Below are 21,168 nucleotides of genomic sequence, written 5' to 3' on the forward strand. Positions count from 1 at the left end.
AGACATTATGAATCAGTTGGTTTTAATACACTGTTCACGTGCCGGTCTCTCTGAGGAAAAGGCATGTATCAGAATTTCCAGTTTCCTACTATAACAGGAGACAAACAGGTAGACTTAAAAATGGAAACTTTAAGAGTAAAAGTGTTCCAAGGTTAGGGTCAAACTGAGGTCAATATTTGAAAAAAGGTACTCTATTTTACATTAATTGAAATACTTCACTTCTAATTTAACCCACCCGCAGAGTATTGTTAAGGAATGTTTGGAGGGAGAAAAAACATGTTATGCACATTAAAATCTAAAATGTCCAACTCAGCAAAGAAACAATTTGGGAGTACAGGCAAAAGCCACATTACAATGAAGCTGCACAGAGAGAACGGAGTGCAAGAAAGCATGTTTGCAATCAATTAAGTACACTTCAAGACTTTATAATAGACCTGGTAAATAAAACTAAAACTTTTCAGGATTTAATACTTCAATTCTGATGAAAGAAAATGGCTGTAAAAGTGAAAATACAACTAATAACCACAAAAATATTTACAGTAAATAATAATACATTTATAAACATTACAAGTCCAACAGCTTTATCCCCCTCTGTACTCCTTCATACAACTCTGCTTCCCAGGCATATCAGAAACTTGATGAGGCCATTTACTAGGATTAGCAGTTTTATTGACTGTGTTCAGGTGTTCTGAGTGTAGTGGTCCCCAACCCTGGCTCTGGAGAGCTGCAGAGTGTGTGAGCTTTTATTACGGCTTTGAATTGACACGTGTCCTGTTCAAATTAGCAGTAAATTAAATCAACCAAGGTTGTTATAGCTGGGCTGGAACAAAAGCATGCACCTCCTGTACATCCTCCAGACCAGGGTGGGTGACCGAGGGCCTTTCAGACCTTAATGTCAATCTCTGGTGAGGCTACCCTTCTTGCCCGTCCACAGCTCTCGGAGCTCTACCTGGCAGCCAAGGTCCCTTAGGGCAGCTTTTGCCAGGTCGCCACAGTCCCGGTGGGCCGCCAGAGCCTGGGCGATGAGGGCCTCTGCTCCCATCTCCAGGATGGGCTGGTTGAAGTGAGTCATGCGCGCCACCAGGTTCCTCAGAAGCATACATCCCTGTTTCTGGGGAACACACCCACACAGAGAGAGACAGACAAAGAAAGAGAGAGAGATGGTATTACATAAAGATGGCAGGCTAAAGAAGGTTTGATCACCAGTTATAGCCCTATGTCGTGCCCATGGGGAACTGATTCCTTCTTGTATCCTCGTATTACCTGCACATTGACCTCATCAGGATGGGTCTTCATAGCCAGCAGAGCGGCCAGCGCACCGCCTTCCTCCATAATGACTTGGCAGTTGTTGGGTTTGCGCAGAGCAACGACAGAGAGAGCAGCACAGCCCTGCTCACACACCTAGACAGGAGAGATAGGCACAACATAAAAGCCACAAAAATGTATAACATGTTTAAACAATAAAGACTTATGAAATAATTTGTCAAAGTCAGTCAACTGCATGAAATGAAAGGCTCACCTGAGCATTTCCCATGTGTCTGTTCATGGCGATGACGATGAGCTGTACTCCACCGGCATTTGTGACAGCATCCTTAACATCATCATTTCCTGCAATAGCCCTCAGAGCGCTGAGTACCTGCCTTGTGAGCTCCTGGAAGGGACGTGAACTAGTTAGTGAGCAATTCAGGGAACCACAAGTCAAAACAATCTCATGTAATAAAAAAAGACAGAAACGTAGTCTGAAGCAGCCTTTTGGGGGGGGGGTCTCTCCTCTGGGATCCCCAAATGTTTACATATTTTGCAGTACCTGGTTCGAATTCAGGCTGCATCACATCCGGCTGTGATTGTGCACCACCCTATGGGACTCCCAATTGACCCAGTGTCGTCTGGGTTGGGCCGACATCATAAATAACTGTTTGTTCTTAACTTCCTTGTCTAGTTAAATAAATATTCCACAAGGGAAAACATTTTGCTACGAAAACGAGTTTCTAACTGACAAATTCAGACAGGTTCCTCCCCGTTTCATTGCTTGCTTCTATTTGGTTTCTAGTGAAAACTAATGAAATCATTTGTCAAAAACAGTCACTTGATGACAAGTTGAATCAGGTATGCTAGTTGTGGAATAGTTCAAATACATGGAATGGCTGGGGGTCCACAAGGAGAGGTTTGAAAAAGGCTGGTCTGAGGCACTTTTGCAAGCATAACTTACCTGGGACTCATAACTGTCTGCCAGCAGGGTCATCATGAACTTTAACCCTCCCAGGTCACAGATGTCCTGACAGAACTCGTTCCTCACGGCCAGGCTGGACAGAGTAGCACACAGCACACTGAGGACAGGGCTATTCTCTGGGTGTGCTGAGAGGGAGAAAAGAAACACAGAAGAGGTGATTCACCACGAATAAAACATGTCAACCTACCATCCTAAATACTCAAAGATATCATTATCTTTCATAGTATCTTCCTTCTGACATTTATATTACCTTTAGCAGCCTCCACAATAACTTTCAACCCATTGTGTTCCATAACAATCATCTTGGCGTGTTCGTGAGCCTGTCCAAAAGGAACTCTTATGTCATCGTCAAAGGTCATGTACCGGAGGGCATTACAGGCCTCTTTGACCAGATCGGAGCGTCCAGTGTGTTGCTTGATGGTACCGGTCAGCAACGGCAGCACTCCAGCCTTCACCAAATCCTGCCTGTTCTGCTCGTGCTTCAAACAGAAATGGCGGACCGTACGGATGGCAACTAACATCAGTGCAGGGTCTGTCTGGTACATGTCAAGAATGCTCACAAGGAGATCCTTGCCCTCCGAGTCAAGGAGGTCTGGCTGGCCATCTGTCAGAGCGGCCAGGGCAGAGAGTGCGGCAAGCAGAGCCTCCTGTTCATCCCAGAGTCATTCTACAGCAGGAGATGATTGTAGGATAGGCATCTTTCTGGGCTGCCAGGTGCCTCTGGGCGAAGCCGAGAGAACACTGCTCAGTGAAGCGTTTCAGATCTGCAGTCATACTACTGTCAGATGCCATTTGAAGGGATTCAAGGGCCTGTAAATAGAAACGGTATAGAGCTGTGGCATGATGGGTGGCATCCTGTACTGTGAAATGTGATGCACGTGGTGATGACTTATGTTGTGTTGTCATCTGTGCAGAACATACTCCATACCAACCTTAAGGACCTCATGCTCCTCTGTTTGGTGATCACCTGCTGTCGGCACAGTTTTCACTATACAGCTGAGGTCCACCCCTGGGGAATATGGAGGAAAAACAGAGGGAGATTCATCCAGGATCAGGGGGTTTATCTTATACATTGCCTATCACACGGTTGAGTTACAGTAGGCGTGTATGTTGCTCCTACAATGTCAGATTCAGATCAAATCATGTACCGTTATTATACCTTGAGACTCAAACTGTTCTACCGCTTCTCTTAAGGCCTCCGCGGTGTCCATGTCGAACTCATCGATGTTTTCCTTGACCACCGCATCGAAGGTCTCCTGTGTGATCCTGCGACAGGCCATGTCTGCAACGCTCAGCTCAACTCGAAGAGACGAAGACCAAGACTGAAATGCAATTAAACGATTGCAAAATCAGAAAGGACCCAACATAGTCTACTCCAACATGATTATTGTTGTGGGCTGTGTGTTGCTGGTGACACAAACGTCAGATAACAACCGCCTGCTTAAAGATAGCACGCGTACTAGCTAGCTACACCCCTAGCTAGCTAGCTCAACTTAGCCATCAGCACACAAAGATAGATACCGGTATCTAGCGAACTATTTTTCAAATAGCCGAGATGCTTTAAGAAGACGTTTAGACATACGTTTCTAATTTGTTAACTTAGAATAGAATTACCGGGAACGTCACAAAATAACAGATCATGTATCACTTACCACCGCCCAGTGGCTGTACTACTGATAATGGGCACGTTTGAGTGGTAGGGTAACCGACTAAATAAATGCCGGGTGGGGGGGGGGCGGCAGTACTACATAGATAGAGTCATGGCTACAAGGAACTCTATTCCACATAAGGTAACTGATGCAAGCAGGAAAAATCAGATAAAAATACACCTTATGGAACAGCATGGACTGTGAAGAGAAACCCGTACACCGTAATAATGTGAGTGGAATCATACATGTTGTGTTGTGGATATTTAGTGGTGTGACAGTGTTATGTGAAGTACCGTTTTGTTTTATGTGTAATATAAATGTCAATGTGTTTGGACCTCAGGAAGAGTAGCTGCTGCCTTGAACGGAGTCAAAAATGTGGTTTCTATATGTTTGAAACCATGCCACCCTACTCTGCTCTAGCCATTACCACGAGCCCATCCTCCCCGATTAAGGTGCCACCAACCTCTTGTGATTCCTTCGTTTGACATGGTGGGATCTTTTTTTGTGTCAGTAAAATGAATGGAGGCAGAAGCACCTTTATGAGCAAGTATTGATATAATAACCATTATATTGAAGTAAACTTGGATTTTTAAATTTATTTCAAATTGAACCTTTATTTAACTAGGCAAGTCAGTTAAGAACACATTGTTATTTACAATGAGGGCCTAGGAACAGTAGGTTAACTGCCTTGTTCAGGGGCAGAATGACACCATATGTTGTGTGATCATCCCACCACGACTATGGAAACCATGCAGTTTATTAGGCTACAGATTAAATAATTAATGAAGAATTTAACAGGGTGGTGAAAGTGCAAGGTGAGCTTGATGCTTTTCCCACCACGACTTGTTGGGAAAGCATGCAGTTTATTAAGCTACAGATTAAATAAAGTTATGATGAACTAACTTCACAGGGTGCTGAAAGTGCAAGGTGATGAGTTTAATGCTTTTTTTCTAATAAATATTGAGGGTCTGATTCTGGTGACATGATGATCGATGCTGTTTTGACTGCTGTTTGACAAATATTCTTGCTCTTATCCATAATAATTTCATCATGTAGGCTATACGTGCGCTCTAGCCAACAGCGCGCAGATACCGTTGTTGGCTAGCGCACACTTGCCAATACCAGAGTGGACACACTCGCTACATAATGCAAACATATTTTGTGAGAAAACCATCAGTAGAGTTGAAAATGCGATGGAAACCCATTTAACTTGTATGTTGTTGTTTATTTCGGTACATGAGAATTTAACAGCAAAATGTATTTTTGTGTGTACTATGTCAACAGGTCAATATGATGGAAACATCTCTGGTGGAAAAATGTGCACATTGTTTTTATGCAGATTTTTGAATAATTGCATGAAAATCTGTCACCAATTAAATGGAAACCTAGATACTAACTACGAAACAGAAAGTTTTGTTACAATTGTATTATTAGGCAACAGATTAAATAATTTATGATGAACTTTGCAGGGTGGTGAAAGTGTGTATTTTGATGCTGCTTTCCAATAAATATTGAGGGTCTTATTCTGATGACATGATGATCAATGCTTGACAAATAAAAACATGATCACTTGTATCCATAATAATCTCATCATGTAGAGGAGCCTATCCGCACAGTCTACACACACTGTATCTGTTGTTGGTTAGAGTGCACGTGGCAAGCCCAGAGTAGGCACATTTGCTATTTAACACAACAGTTTTTATGACAAAACCATCAGTAAAATCATCAGAGTTGAAAATGTGATGGAAACCCATTTAACCCAAAAATCACATTTATTTGTATATATGTACTGTACACATGAACTGGCCCCTGTTTCAGTCATGTATTTGGTGACTGTATTTCTTGTGGGTCAAAAAAAAAAATACAAATAATGATTGGTTGACAATAGAGCCTCCCACAACACAGGTGATGGCTGCAGGATGAAGTTGGTGAAGAGCAACTGCAGAAACTTGCAGTCAAAATGTCATGACCTTTGATCACATTATTTTTAGTAAAGTTCATGCAGTCGACATGTAGGTGCAAGTGTCATGGGTAAGGGATCCATCTTTTGTCAAATTAATGTCCTAACCTTAACATAATGCGTAAATTCTCCTTTACCTGCTATGAAAAGTCAAATCTGATGTTAATTTGACAAAAACTGAATCCCTTTGAAAGAGAGTGACTAACGATGGTCAAAGACTTGACAAAAGTGATCCGCTCGAACGCGCCCAATGACTCAAACCCAACTGGGGAGACTACGCAAATAACGTCACAGCGTGGAAACCGATATTGCTGGAATTGATTGCTACGTTATTATACAGTAAATAGTTAAACATGTACGCAAGTCCTTCAAATAAATCGTCTCGGCTAGGTTGAGCTTTCATAAAATAAAAAGGTTCCGCATACTTTTTTTCTAGTTCTGTTAAAATACTATTCACTGCTGGAAGTCAAAGATAATCCATACAATATACAAATATTGGACTCAGGTAAACATATTTTGGCAAGCTATATCACTTTTACAAATGATAAATAAATGCATGTATTATGTTTATGCAAACGTAAATCAACTGCATGTCCCAAGATGCAAGGGATCTCCGTGATCGCTGCCATTGAAATCGCGTGGGGTCGCTTGCTCCTACGCGCAGATCCAGCATCAGCTGACCATTTCCCAACCTAACCATAGCAATCACAAATCAGAGAGCATAACCGATCCTAGATCAGAGCTCTGGAGCAAACTCGCTGAAGAACGGCAGTGGTGCGATAGCGACTGTTGATGTTTTTGTTGTCAGTAAGATGGCGACAAGCGGAGAGGCCCCGGAATCTTGGTACCTAGCTCTGCTCGGCTTTGCGGAACATTTTCGCACCTCAAGTCCTCCGAAGATCCGTCTCTGCGTCCACTGTCTGCAGGCGGTGTTTCAATTCAAGCCGCCGCAGAGGGTCGAGGCCCGAACTCATCTCCAGCTGGGCTCGGTACTCTACCACCACACCAAGAACACCGAACTCGCCCGAAGCCACTTGGAGAAAGCGGTAAGCATTCCCCAGAAACTCCGTGGATGTGTTTTATAGGGGAGGGAAAAGGAAGGCCGCAGCTTTGGCAAAGCTATCGGTGTGTTGTTGATCAGAGAAGTGGACGAGAGTGGTTGATTATCAGTGAGGATATTTAATTATCGCGCGTCAGTTTATAATAATTGTTGGGACATCAATCAAACAATGCAACATTGCATGTACTAAACAGATATTGAAACTAATTTTCGCATTCTGTTCCCCCCTATAGTGGTTCATATCACAACAAGTATCCTTTCGTGTGTGTGTGATAGAGAGAAAGCATGCATCTACCTGAACAAATGTTTACCATGTCTCCATGCCCCGTACGTTCTTTTTTCTTCATTGATGCTAGTGTTATCATGCAGAAAAATACATTTCCTTTACAAGTAATACCAGATCCCTCAGTTTGAAGATGTCAAATTCGAGGCAGCAAGTCTTCTGTCAGAACTGTATTGCCAACAGGTAAGTGTAGTATTGTTCTCATTTCCAACCTCTGGCCCACCTTCATCTTGCACTATTACCTGAATTCAATCAAATGTCAGTGTTAAACTTGCCTTGCCTTGCAGTGTTAAACATGCCTTGCCTTGCAGTGTTAAACATGCCTTGCCTTGCAGTGTTAAACATGCCTTGCCTTGCAGTGTTAAACATGCCTTGCCTTGCAGTGTTAAACATGCCTTGCCTTGCAGTGTTAAACATGCCTTGCCTTGCAGTGTTAAACATGCCTTGCAGTGTTAAACATGCCTTGCCTTGCAGTGTTAAACATGCCTTGCCTTGCAGTGTTAAACATGCCTTGCCTTGCAGTGTTAAACATGCCTTGCCTTGCAGTGTTAAACATGCCTTGCAGTGTTAAACATGCCTTGCCTTGCAGTGTTAAACATGCCTTGCAGTGTTAAACATGCCTTGCCTTGCGTGTTAAACATGCCTTGCCTTGCCTTGCGGTGTTAAACATGCCTTGCCTTGCGGTGTTAAACATGCCTTGCCTTGCGGTGTTAAACATGCCTTGCCTTGCGGTGTTAAACATGCCTTGCCTTGCGGTGTTAAACATGCCTTGCCTTGCTTGCAGTGTTAAACATGCCTTGCTTGCCTTGCTTGCAGTGTTAAACATGCCTTGCTTGTCTGTTCACATGTTTATCTCAGCATTTTTGTTTGTCAACCTTTTGTAAGACAAAATATCATACTCCATTATTTTGGCTTTGGCTGTTATGTCATCATAAAATAGGCCTAATCGGTAATCCTTGCGTTGTCTTTTCCCTCATTAAGCTGCTTTTGCATGTAAGTGAACTCTGAAACAGTAAGATTAACTAGGATATGTTAGTTGGTTTAGCAAACACTTCTGATTTGTAGTGTCCTATACAGTATTGTTGTAAAAGTTATTTATTTAAGTCAATGAACTGATGATTATCTCTGATCTGGTCTTTCTTTGAAGAATCTGGTTGATTCGGCAAAGCCCTTGCTGCGGAAGGCCATCCAGATCTCCCAGCAAACTCCCTACTGGCACTGCAGATTGCTTTTCCAACTGGCGGTAAGTCAACCTAACAACCGGACCTGATAACCCAATCTGTAAAATGACCAGTTCTTCTGAAGTCGAGGTTCACAGAAATGTATTTAGCTGTTATTCACCTCAATTTACATCTATATGGGTCATTATTTACTTCTCTTAAATAGTGGATAAAAGATTTCTTGTCCTTTTTTATTTATTTTTCTTCAGCAACTGCACACACTGGAGAAGGATCTGGTGTCAGCTTGTGACCTCCTGGGGGTAGGGGCAGAGTATACCAGGGTAGTGGGCTCTGAATACACCAGGTAGTGTATCATGGTAGAACACAATACAAGTGAAACAGTTTAACAGTTCTAGTAATGTCTGTACTTTATCAAGGTGTTGTTTTACTGCCCTGAGGATTAGTGTTGTGGTCTGGTCAGGTAATGTTACTGATATCCTTGTTTTCTTTCTTCCTGCACAGAGCTCTCTTTCTGTTGAGTAAAGGAATGGTAAGTTGAGAAATATACTAATCATGTCAAGACATTCTCTCATGACGATGAATTAAAATCGAATAATGATAAAACTAAGTAAATTCAATATTCAATTCTGCTGAAACCACTTAGACCATTGCTGTTTTTTAATGAATGTCTTGATGGCCACCTAAAAAATGAAACAAATGCTTATTTTTGCAATGTTTACCTACTTACCTGCATTAATAGTCACTAGCGGATAGACATTGTTGTAATGGAAGTTTTGAGGCATCCTACTTGAATAATTTGTAAGAAAAATATATTTTTAGGGACAAAATTGCGCCTGTTTTAAGAAGAGTGAAATGTCACCCTGTGTGTTTGTCTAAAGCTGCTGCTGATGGAGAGGAAGCTTGGGGAAGTGCATCCTCTGTTGACTCTGTGTGGGACCATCGTGGAGAACTGGCAGGGAAACCCCATCCAGAAGGAGTCTCTCAGGGTGTTCTTCCTGGTGCTGCAGGTCACACACTACCTGGACGCTGGACAGGTACAGAATCACAATCACCTTTATACGCCAAGTAGATTTACACATACCCGGAATTTGACTTGATGAAGTAGACAGAATATAGACAGGAATTTACACAATCTACATACAGTATTTACAGTGCCTTGCAAAAGTATTCATCCCCTTGGCTTTTTCCCTATTTTGTTGCATTACAACCTGTAATTTGGGTTTCATGTGATGGACATACACAAAGCAGTCCAAATTGGTGAAGTGAAATAAAATATCTTGTTTCACAAAATTCAACAACAAAAAATATGGAAAAGTGGTGTGTGCATATGTATTCACCTCCCCTTTGTATATGTATTCACCTCCCCTTTGCTATGAAGCCCCTAAATAAGATCTGGTGCAACCAATTACCTTCAGATGTAATATTTGTTAGATTGCACACAGGTGGACTTTATTTTAGTGTCCTTTGATCTGTCACATCTCAGTATATATAAACCTGTTCTGAAAGGCCCCAGAGTCTGCAACACCACTAAGCAAAGGGCACCATGAAGACCAAGGAGCTCTCCAAACAGGTCAGGGACAAGGTTGTGGAGAAGTACAGATCAGGGTTGGGTTATAAAAAAAATATCTGAAACTTTGAACATTCCACGGAGCACCATTAAATCCATTATTAAAAAATGTAAAGAATATGGCACCACAACAAACCTGCCAAGAAAGGGGTGCCAACCAAAACTCACGGACCAAGCAAGGAGGGCATTAATCAGAGACGCAACAAAGAGACCAAAGATTACCCTGAAGGAGCTTCAAAGCTCCACAGTGGAGATTGGAGTATCTGTCCATAGGACCACTTTAAACCGTATACTCCACAGAGCTGGGCTTAATGGAGGAGTGGCCAGAGAAAAGCCACTCGGGTGGCGCAGTGGTCTAGGGCACTGCATCGCAGAGACTCTGGGTTCGCGCCCAGGCTCTGTCGCAGCCGGCCGCGACCGGGAGGTCCGTGGGGCGACGCACAATTGGCCTAGTATCGTCCGGGTTAGGGGGGGTTTGGCCGGTAGGGATATCCTTGTCTCATCGCACACTAGCGAATCATGTGGCGGGCCGGGTGCAGTGCATGCTAACCAGGTCGCCGGATGTATGGTGTTTCCTCCGACACAATGGTGGGACTGGCTTCCGGGTTGGATGCGTGCTGTATTAAGAAGCAGTGTAGCTTGGTTGGGTTGTGTTTCGGAGGACGCATGGCTTTCGCCCTTCGTCTCTCCCGAACCAGTACGGGAGTTGTAGCGATGAGACAAGATAGTAACTACTAACAATTGGATACCATGAAAAGGGGGTAAAATAAAACAATTGAAGGAATGATGGATGGCGCTAAATACAGGGAAATTCTTGAAGGAAACCTGTTTCAGTCTTCCAGAGATTTGAGACTGTGACGGAGGTAAACCTTCCAGCAGGACAATGACCCTAAGCATACTGCTAAAGCAACACTTGAGTGGTTTAAGGGGAACATTTAAATATCTTGGAATGGCCTAGTCAAAGCCCAGACCTCAATCCAATTGAGAATCTGTGGTATGACTTAAATATTGCTGTACACCAGCGGAACCCATCCAACTTGAAGGAGCTGGAGCAGTTTTGCCTTGAAGTATGTGAAAAAATCCCAGTGGCTCGATGTGCCAAGCTTTTAGAGACATACCCCAAGAGACTTGCAGCTGTAATTGCTGCGAAAGGTAGCTCTACAAAATATTGACTTTGGGGGGGTGAATAGTTATGCACGCTAAGGTTTTCTGTTTTTATTTCTTGTTTGTTTCACACACAAAAAATTGCATCTTCAAGGTGGTAGGCATGTTGTGTAAATCAAATGATACAACCCCCCCAAAAAAAATTTGTTCCAGGTTGTAAGCCAACAAAATAGGAAAAATGCCAAGGGGGGTGAATACTTTTGCAAGCCACTGTAAAATATAGATACAGTAGACCTCACTCACTTAGCAGACATGGGATAATGCCTGAGTTTTTATGAAGTCCTGATTATGTGGTCCATGGTCACAAAATAAAAAGATACGGGGCCTGTTGTCAAAAATGTACAGTTGAAGTTGGAAGTTTACATACACCGTAGCCAAATTAATTTTGACTCATTTTTTCACAATTCCTGACCTTTAATCAGAGTAAAAATTCCATGTCTTACTTAGGTCAGTTAGGATCTTGACTTTATTTTAAGAATGTGAAATGATTTATTTAAGCTTTTATTTATTTCATCACATTCCCAGTGGGTCAGATGTTTGCATACACTCAATTAGTATTTGTTAGCTTTGCCTTTTAAATTGTTTAACTTGGGTCAAACATTTCAGGTAGCCTTCCACAAGCTTCCCACTTTAAGTTGGGTAAATTTTGGCCCATTTCCTCCTGACAGAGCTGGTGTAATTGAGTCAGGTTTGTAGGCCTCCTTGTTCACACACGCTTTTTCAGTTCTTCCCACAAATTTTCTATGGGATTGAGGTCAGGACTTTGTGATGGCCACTCCAATACCTTGACTTTGTTGTCCTTAAACCTTTTTGCCACAACTTTGGAAGTATGCTTGGGGTCATTGTCCATTTGGACCCATTTGAGACCAAGCTTTACCTTCCTGACTGATGTCTTGAGATGTTGCTTCAATATATCCACATTATTTTCCTCCCTCATGCGGCCATCTATTTTGGGAAGTGCACCAGTCCCTCCTGCAGCAAAGCACCCCCACAACGTGGCGCTGCCACCCCCGTGCTTCACGGTTGGGATGGTGTCTTTCGACTTGCAAGCCTCCCCCTTTTTCCTCCAAACATAACGATGGTCATTATGGCCAAACATTTATATTTTTGTTTCATCAGACCAGAGGACATTTCTCCAAAAAGTATTATCTTTGTCCCCTTGAACAGTTGCAAAGCGTAGTCTGGCTTTTTTTATGGCGGTTTTGGAGCAGTGGCTTCTTCCTTGCTGAGCAGCCTTTCAGGTTATGTTGATATAGGACTCGTTTTACTGTGGATATAGATACTTTTGTACCTGTTTCCTCCAGCATCTTCACAAGGTCCTTTACTGTTATTCTTGGATTGATTATCACTTTTCGCACCAAAGTACATTCATCTCTCGGCGACAGAACGCGTCTCCTTCCTGAGTGGTATGATGACTGCGTGGTCCCATGGTGTTTATACTTGCAAACTACTATTTGTACAGATGAACATGGTACCTTCAGGCATTTTGAAATGACTCCCAAGGATAAACCAAGCTTGTGGATGTCTTTTTCTGAGGTCTTGGCTGATTTCTTTTGATTTTCCCATGATGTCAAGCAAAGAGGCACCGAGTTTGAAGGGAGGCCTTGAAATACATCCACAGGTACACCTCCAACTGACTCAAATGATGTCAATTAGCCTATCAGAAGCTTCTAAAGCCATGACATCATTTTCTGGATTTTTCCAAGCTGTTTAAAGGCACCGTCAATGTGCCTTCTGGAATTGTGAATTATAAGTGAAATAATCTGTCTGTAAACAATTGTTGGAAAAATTACTTGTCATGCGCAAAGTAGATTTCCTAACCGACTTGCCAAAACGATAGCTTGTTAACAAGAAATTTGTGGCGTGGTTGAAAAACAAGTTGTAATGACTCCAACCTAAGTGTATGTAAACTTCTGACCTCAACTGTATAAAATAGGACTTAATTAACACGGCAAGATTTAGGAGCAATATGCACACAGAGATGAAGTCATCATACAATTCTAGATGTAATCCCACTTGAAAAGGCACATAACCGATGTAATAAATATCTTTGGGCTGATAGGTGAAGAGTGTGAAGCCGTGTCTGAAGCAGCTGCAGCAGTGCATCCAGACCATCTCTACACTCCACGACGATGAGATCCTACCCAGTAACCCTGCCGACCTGTTCCACTGGCTGCCCAAGGAGCACATGTGTGTCCTTGTCTACCTGGTGGGATACAGCTACTGCAAGTGACCTTTGACCTCTATTGGTCATATTGTTCTTGTCACGACAGACTTTACTTACTTGTTTTTCTTCCACAGGTGACAGTCATGCACTCCATGCAAGCAGGCTACCTGGAGAAGGCCCAGAAATACACAGACAAAGCTCTCATGCAGCTGGAAAAGCTCAAAAGTAAGTCAATGGAATCCTCACCATAGAATTACATATAGAGGTCATTTAAAAGGATCTCTGTGATCCTGACCCTCTCTCAATCTCCCAGTGATTTTTCAGCTGTAGAAGTATTGTGGTTGTCAGTGACTTTCTGTTGCTGTTGATGCTGCTGATATTGATGTGTTTTCCAGTGCTGGACTCTAGCCCCATCCTCTCCACATTCCAAGTCATTCTGCTGGAGCACATCATCATGTGCCGACTCGTCACTGGTCACAAGGCCACGGCATTGCAAGAGGTAGGGAACATGCTTAACATACACAGCAATTCATGTAAACGGATAGATTTTCGTGATGCTGATGGTTTCCCTGTTCTCAGATCTCTCAGGTGTGTCAGCTGTGTGCACAGTCTCCCAGGTTATTCACCAACCATGCATCCCAGCTACACACCCTGCTAGTGAGTAGCTTTCTAGCCTTGGATTTCTATTTCTTATATCTGTACTTTGTGCAGTGGACAGGTAGTTGTTCTGTTATGATTTTCTGTATTGTGCCGATCGCCTCCCTCGTCACTGTTGTGGTCTGTTCCAGGGTCTGTACTGTCTCTCAGTGAACTGCATGGATAACGCTGAGGCGCAGTTCACTGCTGCCCTGCGGGTGAGTGACGTGAGTGTGTCTACTAAGATATCTATTGGCAAAATTAGTAACCTCCTTAGTTTGATATTTATGGGTGTGTTAATTGAAATACACATGTGTTTTTTACTCTTTCAGCTGACGACGCACCAGGAACTGTGGGCGTTCATTGTAACCAATCTGGCCAGCGTCTATATCAGGGAGGGCAACAGGGACCAGGAGGTCAGAGGGCATCTGTGGTGCATTCAGGATAGCAGGGTTGTTGTATGTGATGAATGTGAGTTCTTCACCTGACGTAATATGTCCCTGTTTCTGTTATAACAGCTTTATAACCTGTTGGAGAGGATAAATCCTGATCACAACTTCCCTGTCAGGTAAGAAAGTGTATGTTTATCTATGTATTTTTGCAATCTTGCGATTGATGTTTGATTCTAAATGAACTCCTCTACTCCTCCCATTCCAGCTCTCATTGTCTGCGAGCAGCAGCCTTCTACATCCGTGGACTGCTCTCTTTCTTCCAGGGACGCTATAATGAGGCCAAGTAAGTTCAACCATGGCTCACCAGAAACTATTTCTTGATGCACATCTCCATTACATCACATACGAATAATATCTTCACACGTTTAGAATACCTGCTCAGTTGGAAAGAAAGCCGAAAGAGCGCGGCTGTGAAACCTTAACTAAAACGTGTTAGTGACTGTGTGTCGCGTTAGGCGGTTCCTGAGGGAGACTCTGAAGATGTCCAATGCTGAAGACCTGAATCGTCTGACTGCATGCTCTCTGGTCCTACTGGGGCATATCTTCTACGTGCTGGGGAACCACCGGGTGAGATCACATCACAGGGTTCTCCAGGATCATATTGCAGGGTTTCCAAAAGCACATCATTTCTCGGAGCAATGCTAGAAGGTGTGATTGAATCTGAACCATGCATTTGGTTCTGTCTGTGTTTCCGCCAGGAGAGTAACAACATGGTGGTCCCAGCCATGCAACTGGCCAGCAAGATCCCTGATATGTCAGTCCAGCTCTGGTCCTCGGCTCTGCTCAAGGGTAAGACAACACCTGTCTGTGTGTGTCTGTTTTTGAGATGTACTGACTGAAATGACTCTTCTCCCTGTAGATCTGAACAAGGCATGTGGGAACACGATAGATGCCCACGAGGTGGTGGTGTGTGTGTGTGTGTGTGTGTGTGTGTACTGACTGGGACTGACTGGGACTGTTCTCCCTGTAGATCTGAACAAGGCATGTGGGAACACGATAGATGCCCACGAGGTGGTGTGTGTGTGTGGTACTGACTGGGACTGTTCTCCCTGTAGATCTGAACAAGGCGTGTGGGAACACGATAGATGCCCACGAGGTGGTGTGTGTGTGTGGTACTGACTGGGACTGTTCTCCCTGTAGATCTGAACAAGGCATGTGGGAACACGATAGATGCCCACGAGGTGGTGGTGTGTGTGTGTGTGTGTGTGTGGTACTGACTGGGACTGTTCTACCTGTAGATCTGAACAAGGCGTGTGGGAACACGATAGATGTCCACGAGGTGGTGTGTGTGTGTGTGTGTGGTACTGACTGGGACTGTTCTACCTGTAGATCCGAACAAGGCGTGTGGGAACACGATAGATGTCCACGAGGTGGTGTGTGTGTGTGTGTGTGTGTGTGTGTACTGACTGGGACTGTTCTCCCTGTAGATCTGAACAAGGCGTGTGGGAACACGATAGATGCCCATGAAGCAGCTCAGATGCACCAGAACTTCTCCCAGCAGCTCCTGCAGGACCACATCGCTGCCTGCAGCCTCCCTGAGCACAACCTCATCAGTGTATGATTCATCAATCACTCAATCTTTATAACCCATGCACAGCCTTCCAAAGCATAACTTAATTTGGATAAGAACTGATCAATCAGTATATCAGTTAGTCATCCATCATTATCTTTGTACTGCACCATGGTGAATATGTATACACAGAAAATACACAACAAGTACATGCACAGTTAGAGGAATGATTTGATTTTATTAGGATCATCATTAGCTGACACCATGACGATAGCTGGTCTTCCTGGGGTCCGACACATAGCGAAAAATACTTTACAGGCAAATTACTTTACAATTGACATTTAACAAGTAGACATTCCAGCTAGAGGAATGAGTGTGAGACAGTGGGCTGACAAGACTGTGTGTTGTTGCAGTGGACGGATGGACCTCCTCCAGTGGGTCAGTTCCAGGCCCAGAATGGACCCTCTACCAGCCTGGCCAGCCTGCTCTAAGCACCACCACACCATGAGAGAGAGAGTGAGCTGGAAAGAGAAAAGAAGGGAAAGGTAGAGGGGTAGAAGAGGGATAGAGATGTGAAGGGGCAGACTGGCATACAGCCTGGATGCTGGTTTGTTTCAGTATTGACCAGTTTCATTGTAGTTACTATGCCAACGAGCATAGCTAACCAATGCTGAAACAATATTACATATTTTATCTAGAATTCTAAAGATTTTAACTTGTTCTTTCAACGGTAGGACTTTTTTTAGTGGGAGGGTGGTGGAACACGCAAAAGGTGTTTATCTTTACGTGGTGAGATGAGAGAGAGAACTGAGCTTACACCTACCTCAGAGAGACTGCCACTGGGCACTGCATTAGCAGGGCGTACACATAATGAAACTATGCACCTTTATAGAGTTGAAATGTAACGTGATGAGTAGACTGGAGTAGAAGCTAGCTTTTTGGTCTAGCTGGCGGTATGAATGGTTGACATTGAATTGCTGACAACTAAGGTACCATAGGTTTTCACACACAGAGTTGTGCCCCGAACTCAAGGCAGGACAATAATCCAGTTGAAGAAAGAAGACCATCTCTGTGACACTGCAGTGACCTGAGATAGAACCTAACCATCGTTTAAAGTTCTACACTTTGTCCCCCAAGTTTCATTGTTGTCAAGCTCCTAACAACGGTCCTGGAGTGGGAAGTTAAGACATTGGATTGGGTGAATATTTTAATATCATTTTCTTTTTTAAGTCAATAATAATTTTTAATGGCAAGTTGAATTTGGGAGGCAATGTTTGCACCCCCATTTTTTTTCAGTAGGCGGTAACAAAACTAAAACTACATTTTATCTAGATACAGTGCCTGTGGAAAGTATTCAGCAAACCCTTTGCTTTGAGACTTCAAATTGAGCTCAGGTGCATCCTGTTTACATTGATTGTCCTTGGAATGTTTCATCAACTTGATTAGAGTCCACCTGTTGTAAATTCAATTGATTGGACATGATTTGGAAAGGGACACACCTGTCTATATAAGGTCCTGCAGTTGACAGTCCATGTCAGAGCAAAAACCAAGCCATGAAAATTGTCTGTAGAGCTCCGGAACAGGATTGTGTCGGCACAGATCTGGGGAAGAGTACCAAAATATATATGCAGCATTGAAGGTCCCCAAGAAGACAGTGGCCTCCTCCATTCTTAAATGGAAGAAGTTTGGAACCACCAAGACTCTTCCTAAAGCTGGCTGCCTGACCAAACTGAGCAATTGGGGGAAAAGGGCTTTGGTTAGGGAGGTGACCAAGAACCAGAGTTCCTCTGTGGAGATGGGAGAACCTTCCAGAAGGACGACCATCTCTGCAGCACTCCACCAATCAGGCCTTTATGGTAGAGTGGCCAGATGGAAGCCTCTCTTCAGTAAAAGGCACATGACAGCCCGCTTGGAGTTTGCCAAAAGGCATCTAAAAGACGCACACCATGAGAAACAAGATTCTCTGGTCTTATGAAACCAAGATTGAACTCTTTGGCCTGAATGCCATGTCAAGTGTCACATCAGGATGGCACCATCCCTACGGTGAAACATAGTTTTAGCATCTAAAACTGTGGGGACGTTTTTCAGCGGCAGGGACTGGAAGACTAGTCAGGATCGAGGCAAAGATGAATGGAGCAAAATACAGAGAGACGCTTGATGAAAACCTGCTTCAGAGCGCTCAGATCCGCTGACTGGAGTGAAGGTTCACTTTCCATCAGGACAACGACCCTAAGCACACAGCCAAGACAACGCAGGAGTGGCTTCGGGACAAGTCTGAATGTCCTTGAGTGGCCCAGCCAGAGCCCAGACTTGAACTCAATCGAATATCTCTGGAGAGACCTGAAAATAGCTGTGTAGCAATGCTCCCTATCCAATCTGACAGAGTTTGAGAGGATCAGCAGAGAAGAATGGGAAAAACTCACCAAATACAGGTGTGCCAAGCTTGTAGCGTCATACCCAAGAAGACTCAGGGCTGTAATTGCTGCCAAAGGTGCTTTAAAAAAAAGTGTTGAAAAAAATGTTTTTGATTTGTCATTATGGGATATTGTGATGAGGGTGGTAGGGTAGCCTAGTGGTTAGAGCGTTGGGCTATTAACTGAAAGGTTGCAAGACTGAATCTGTCGTTCTGCCCCTGAACAAGGCAGTTTACCCACAGTTCCTAGGTCGTCATTGAAAATAAGAATTTGTTCTTAACTGACTTGCCTAGTTAAATAAAGGTCAAATAAAAAATGAGGGGGAAAGATACGATTTCATCAATTTTAGAATAAGGCGAGTGATTAACAAAATGTGGTAAAAGTCAAGGGGTCTGAATACTTTCCGACTGCACTGTATGTTATTCCTACTCATATTTTCCCTTGTGTTCCACTGTTTGTTTACCTTGTAAATCTCCCTGTATTTTAGACATCTAAAAGGTATTGTCCCCCTGAACACTCCCAAGTGCAACCAGAGAGAGGCACTGCAGAGTCATTTTTGAGCAACCTGTTGGTGACATGGCAGAGAACACTTACTTGTATTATTTTACAGAACTGTTTAACGAGTAAGGGTTTGTCAACTATCAAATCTATCACCAACTTTTTCAAGAATAACACACTTCTTAGTCACTGTGTAATTATATTTGATTGTCATTGTATTGTATCACAATGCAGACTTAGTTTAGCAGCCTTATAAACCATAATGCGTTGCAAATATTTCTCTCTTTATTTTTAACAAATGAATCCATTTATTCGATTTTGTAAAGTTTGACTATTTATATACCATGTTTGACCATATTATATCGGTTTCACTATTTATTTTTGCAGGTACGTTTTTGTATAGATATGGCAGAAAATATAAATGTTTTGTGACCTTTTTCCCCAATGTGTATTTGTATGTTTCTTATGAATGATTTAAACATGTAAATACTAGGTTTGGTCAGTTGTGAAACAAAATGCTACGACGACTGCCTTGTGTTTTTACTTTCACATCTACGTTAAACTACAAGGTTATAATACGTTGGTTACCCTGCTCATTACAGTATTTTAGAATTCTGGTTTTGTGTTTTTAAATAAAATATTTCTTTCAACACATCAAGACTTTAAAAAAAGAAAGAAGATAATTGTAAAAACAATATGTAGTTCTCTTTTACATCAACTGTATTTTATGCTGATCTGAACATTCCAACTCAACACGTTATCATCTTCAACTTTGATTTGTCCAGAGCATTGGTCCTGACTGATGCATAACATCTAACTGCTCTGTTCAACCCATGGAACACACACATATGTAACAAATTTAATATGTGACACTCAAAATGCTTATTTTCACATTTATGCTTAAAGGCACATTTATGCCCTCAATATACAGTACGTGGGAAGATGTGTGAAGACATTTTCCCTTGGAATGAAACTTGTTGTTGGGATTATACAGTTAATGGGTCTGGGTATTGTCGCTGCATTGGATTTTTGTCATTTAGCATACGCTCTTATCCAGAGCAACTTACAGTAATGAGTGCATACATTTTTGTACTGGTCCCCTGTGGGAATCGAACCCACAACCCTGCTGTTGCAAGCGCCATGCTCTACCAAAAGGCTGATTGTGTAGTGTCTTGACCAATGTTTGAATTACACTTTGACCCAAAGGTTCCCTAAAAAAAAATAGTTGTCTCGACCAATGTTAATATTCTTAACCTTTATGGAGGTTTCCATGTTAATATTCTAAATGAAATATTTCATTGATTCCCAGTGTCCTTGATGCCTCAACGACTTTCACAAAACACAGGTTCCTCACCTCCTCCTGAGAAGGAGGTTACGGAATCAAGGAATCAAGGAAAGATTATTTTGATTTACCCCATAGTTGTTCCACCACAAGGACATTAAGGAAGTCAGTAGAGGGTTCCCCCTAACCACTGATACAGGGTCAGATATTTGAATCCCCCTAATGGTAAAGGCTAGGGATGTGGTGGCATAATCTCATCCTGGATCTGTAGTTACAGGCATATTCTACCTCAAGCGTACGTGAGACAGTTACTGAGATCAGTCCTCCAGACTAGTCACATGTTTGTCTTTATGTCTGATTTGCAGTGCCTAGTGTAGATGCCTGAGGTAGACTAGCTTGAGGTAAAAGTTGCCCTTAAACGCAGGTCTAGGATCAGATTAACCAACACTTGATCTAAATCTTAGACTTTAGGGAGGTGACAAAATACTGAACCTGTGTCAGAGTGTAGAGGCCACTTCTACCTCCTCAGACCGCTCCAATGAAAGGGCAGGATAACACCACCAATAACCCCACAACCTGCTTCATCTCAATATAATGAATGCAGATGATTACCCTCCAATGGTTTTGTGAAAGGATAGGAGAGATGAGCTTGGAAAGAGAAAGAATGGGAAGGGGGGGGGGGGCGAGATTTCAAGGCACTGCTGTGAGTGTGATACTAGCCACTGATGCTTATTAGGTAATAGGTGTCTTAGCAAAGCTATGTGAAGGAGGAGGCCCTAGCACTTCCTGCCAAATAGTGAGTGGGGCTGATCGTGACTGCGACGGCTACTTCCTGCTTTGTACAGTACTTAATGGGGATTAAGTTGAAGCTGTCATGATGTTACTGGCGGCCATTACCTCATGCAGGGAGAGGAGAAGCCACAGTCCGTGACCATACCACAGTAAAATAAACGCTGTGTGAATCTGAAATTAGGACGTGGTTCTTATTGGTTGATCGCCACAATGTGTTGTGGTTGATGAATATTTAGCAGAGATCATTCATATGTTCACGTCTTTATGAAAGATGCATAAGGATTGTAGTCTGTTTTCTCACCAAAGCTTACTGTAAATAGAGA

General features: G+C 42.9%; 2 protein-coding genes across 3 annotated transcripts; one reads left to right on the forward strand and one right to left on the reverse strand.

The window, feature by feature from the left end:
• Positions 1–5: 5 nt before the first annotated feature.
• armc6 (armadillo repeat containing 6) lies at positions 6–3,931 on the reverse strand. Its single transcript, XM_064931134.1, is given in 9 exon segments — positions 6–1,111; positions 1,264–1,401; positions 1,520–1,651; positions 2,210–2,355; positions 2,481–2,883; positions 2,885–3,040; positions 3,163–3,239; positions 3,390–3,552; positions 3,883–3,931. Coding segments are annotated over 8 exon segments (1,389 nt in total). The 5' UTR covers positions 3,511–3,552; positions 3,883–3,931; the 3' UTR covers positions 6–895.
• Positions 3,932–6,479: 2,548 nt separating this feature from the next.
• On the forward strand, positions 6,480–19,423 carry LOC135510270 (MAU2 chromatid cohesion factor homolog). Of its 2 annotated transcripts, none has more exons than XM_064931078.1 (19): positions 6,480–6,885; positions 7,133–7,150; positions 7,300–7,365; positions 8,330–8,425; positions 8,612–8,706; positions 8,865–8,892; positions 9,242–9,397; positions 13,157–13,303; positions 13,396–13,486; positions 13,657–13,760; positions 13,841–13,918; positions 14,050–14,124; positions 14,230–14,313; positions 14,416–14,465; positions 14,555–14,632; positions 14,805–14,916; positions 15,048–15,138; positions 15,777–15,904; positions 16,273–19,423. In XM_064931078.1, the coding sequence occupies exons 1-19, from the start codon at positions 6,652–6,654 to the stop codon at positions 16,348–16,350; spliced, it is 1,809 nt and encodes a 602-aa protein (XP_064787150.1). In that variant the 5' UTR covers positions 6,480–6,651; the 3' UTR covers positions 16,351–19,423. The 2 variants fall into 2 exon arrangements, with proteins under 2 accessions (XP_064787150.1, XP_064787157.1); XM_064931085.1 differs by having other exon boundaries at positions 14,050–14,115.
• The last annotated feature ends 1,745 nt before the right edge of the window (positions 19,424–21,168 follow it).

The sequence above is a fragment of the Oncorhynchus masou genome, chromosome 3, assembly GCF_036934945.1.
Source record: "Oncorhynchus masou masou isolate Uvic2021 chromosome 3, UVic_Omas_1.1, whole genome shotgun sequence".
NCBI lineage: Eukaryota > Metazoa > Chordata > Actinopteri > Salmoniformes > Salmonidae > Oncorhynchus > Oncorhynchus masou.

Bases quoted from the DNA above. Each gene is read 5' to 3' on its own strand.
- LOC135510270 (XM_064931078.1), top strand. From the start codon at position 6,652: ATGGCGACAAGCGGAGAGGCCCCGGAATCTTGGTACCTAGCTCTGCTC. The intron at 14,466-14,554 runs GTAAGAAAGTGT...CTCCCATTCCAG, and splicing joins GATCACAACTTCCCTGTCAG to CTCTCATTGTCTGCGAGCAG. The intron at 14,633-14,804 runs GTAAGTTCAACC...GTGTCGCGTTAG, and splicing joins GGACGCTATAATGAGGCCAA to GCGGTTCCTGAGGGAGACTC.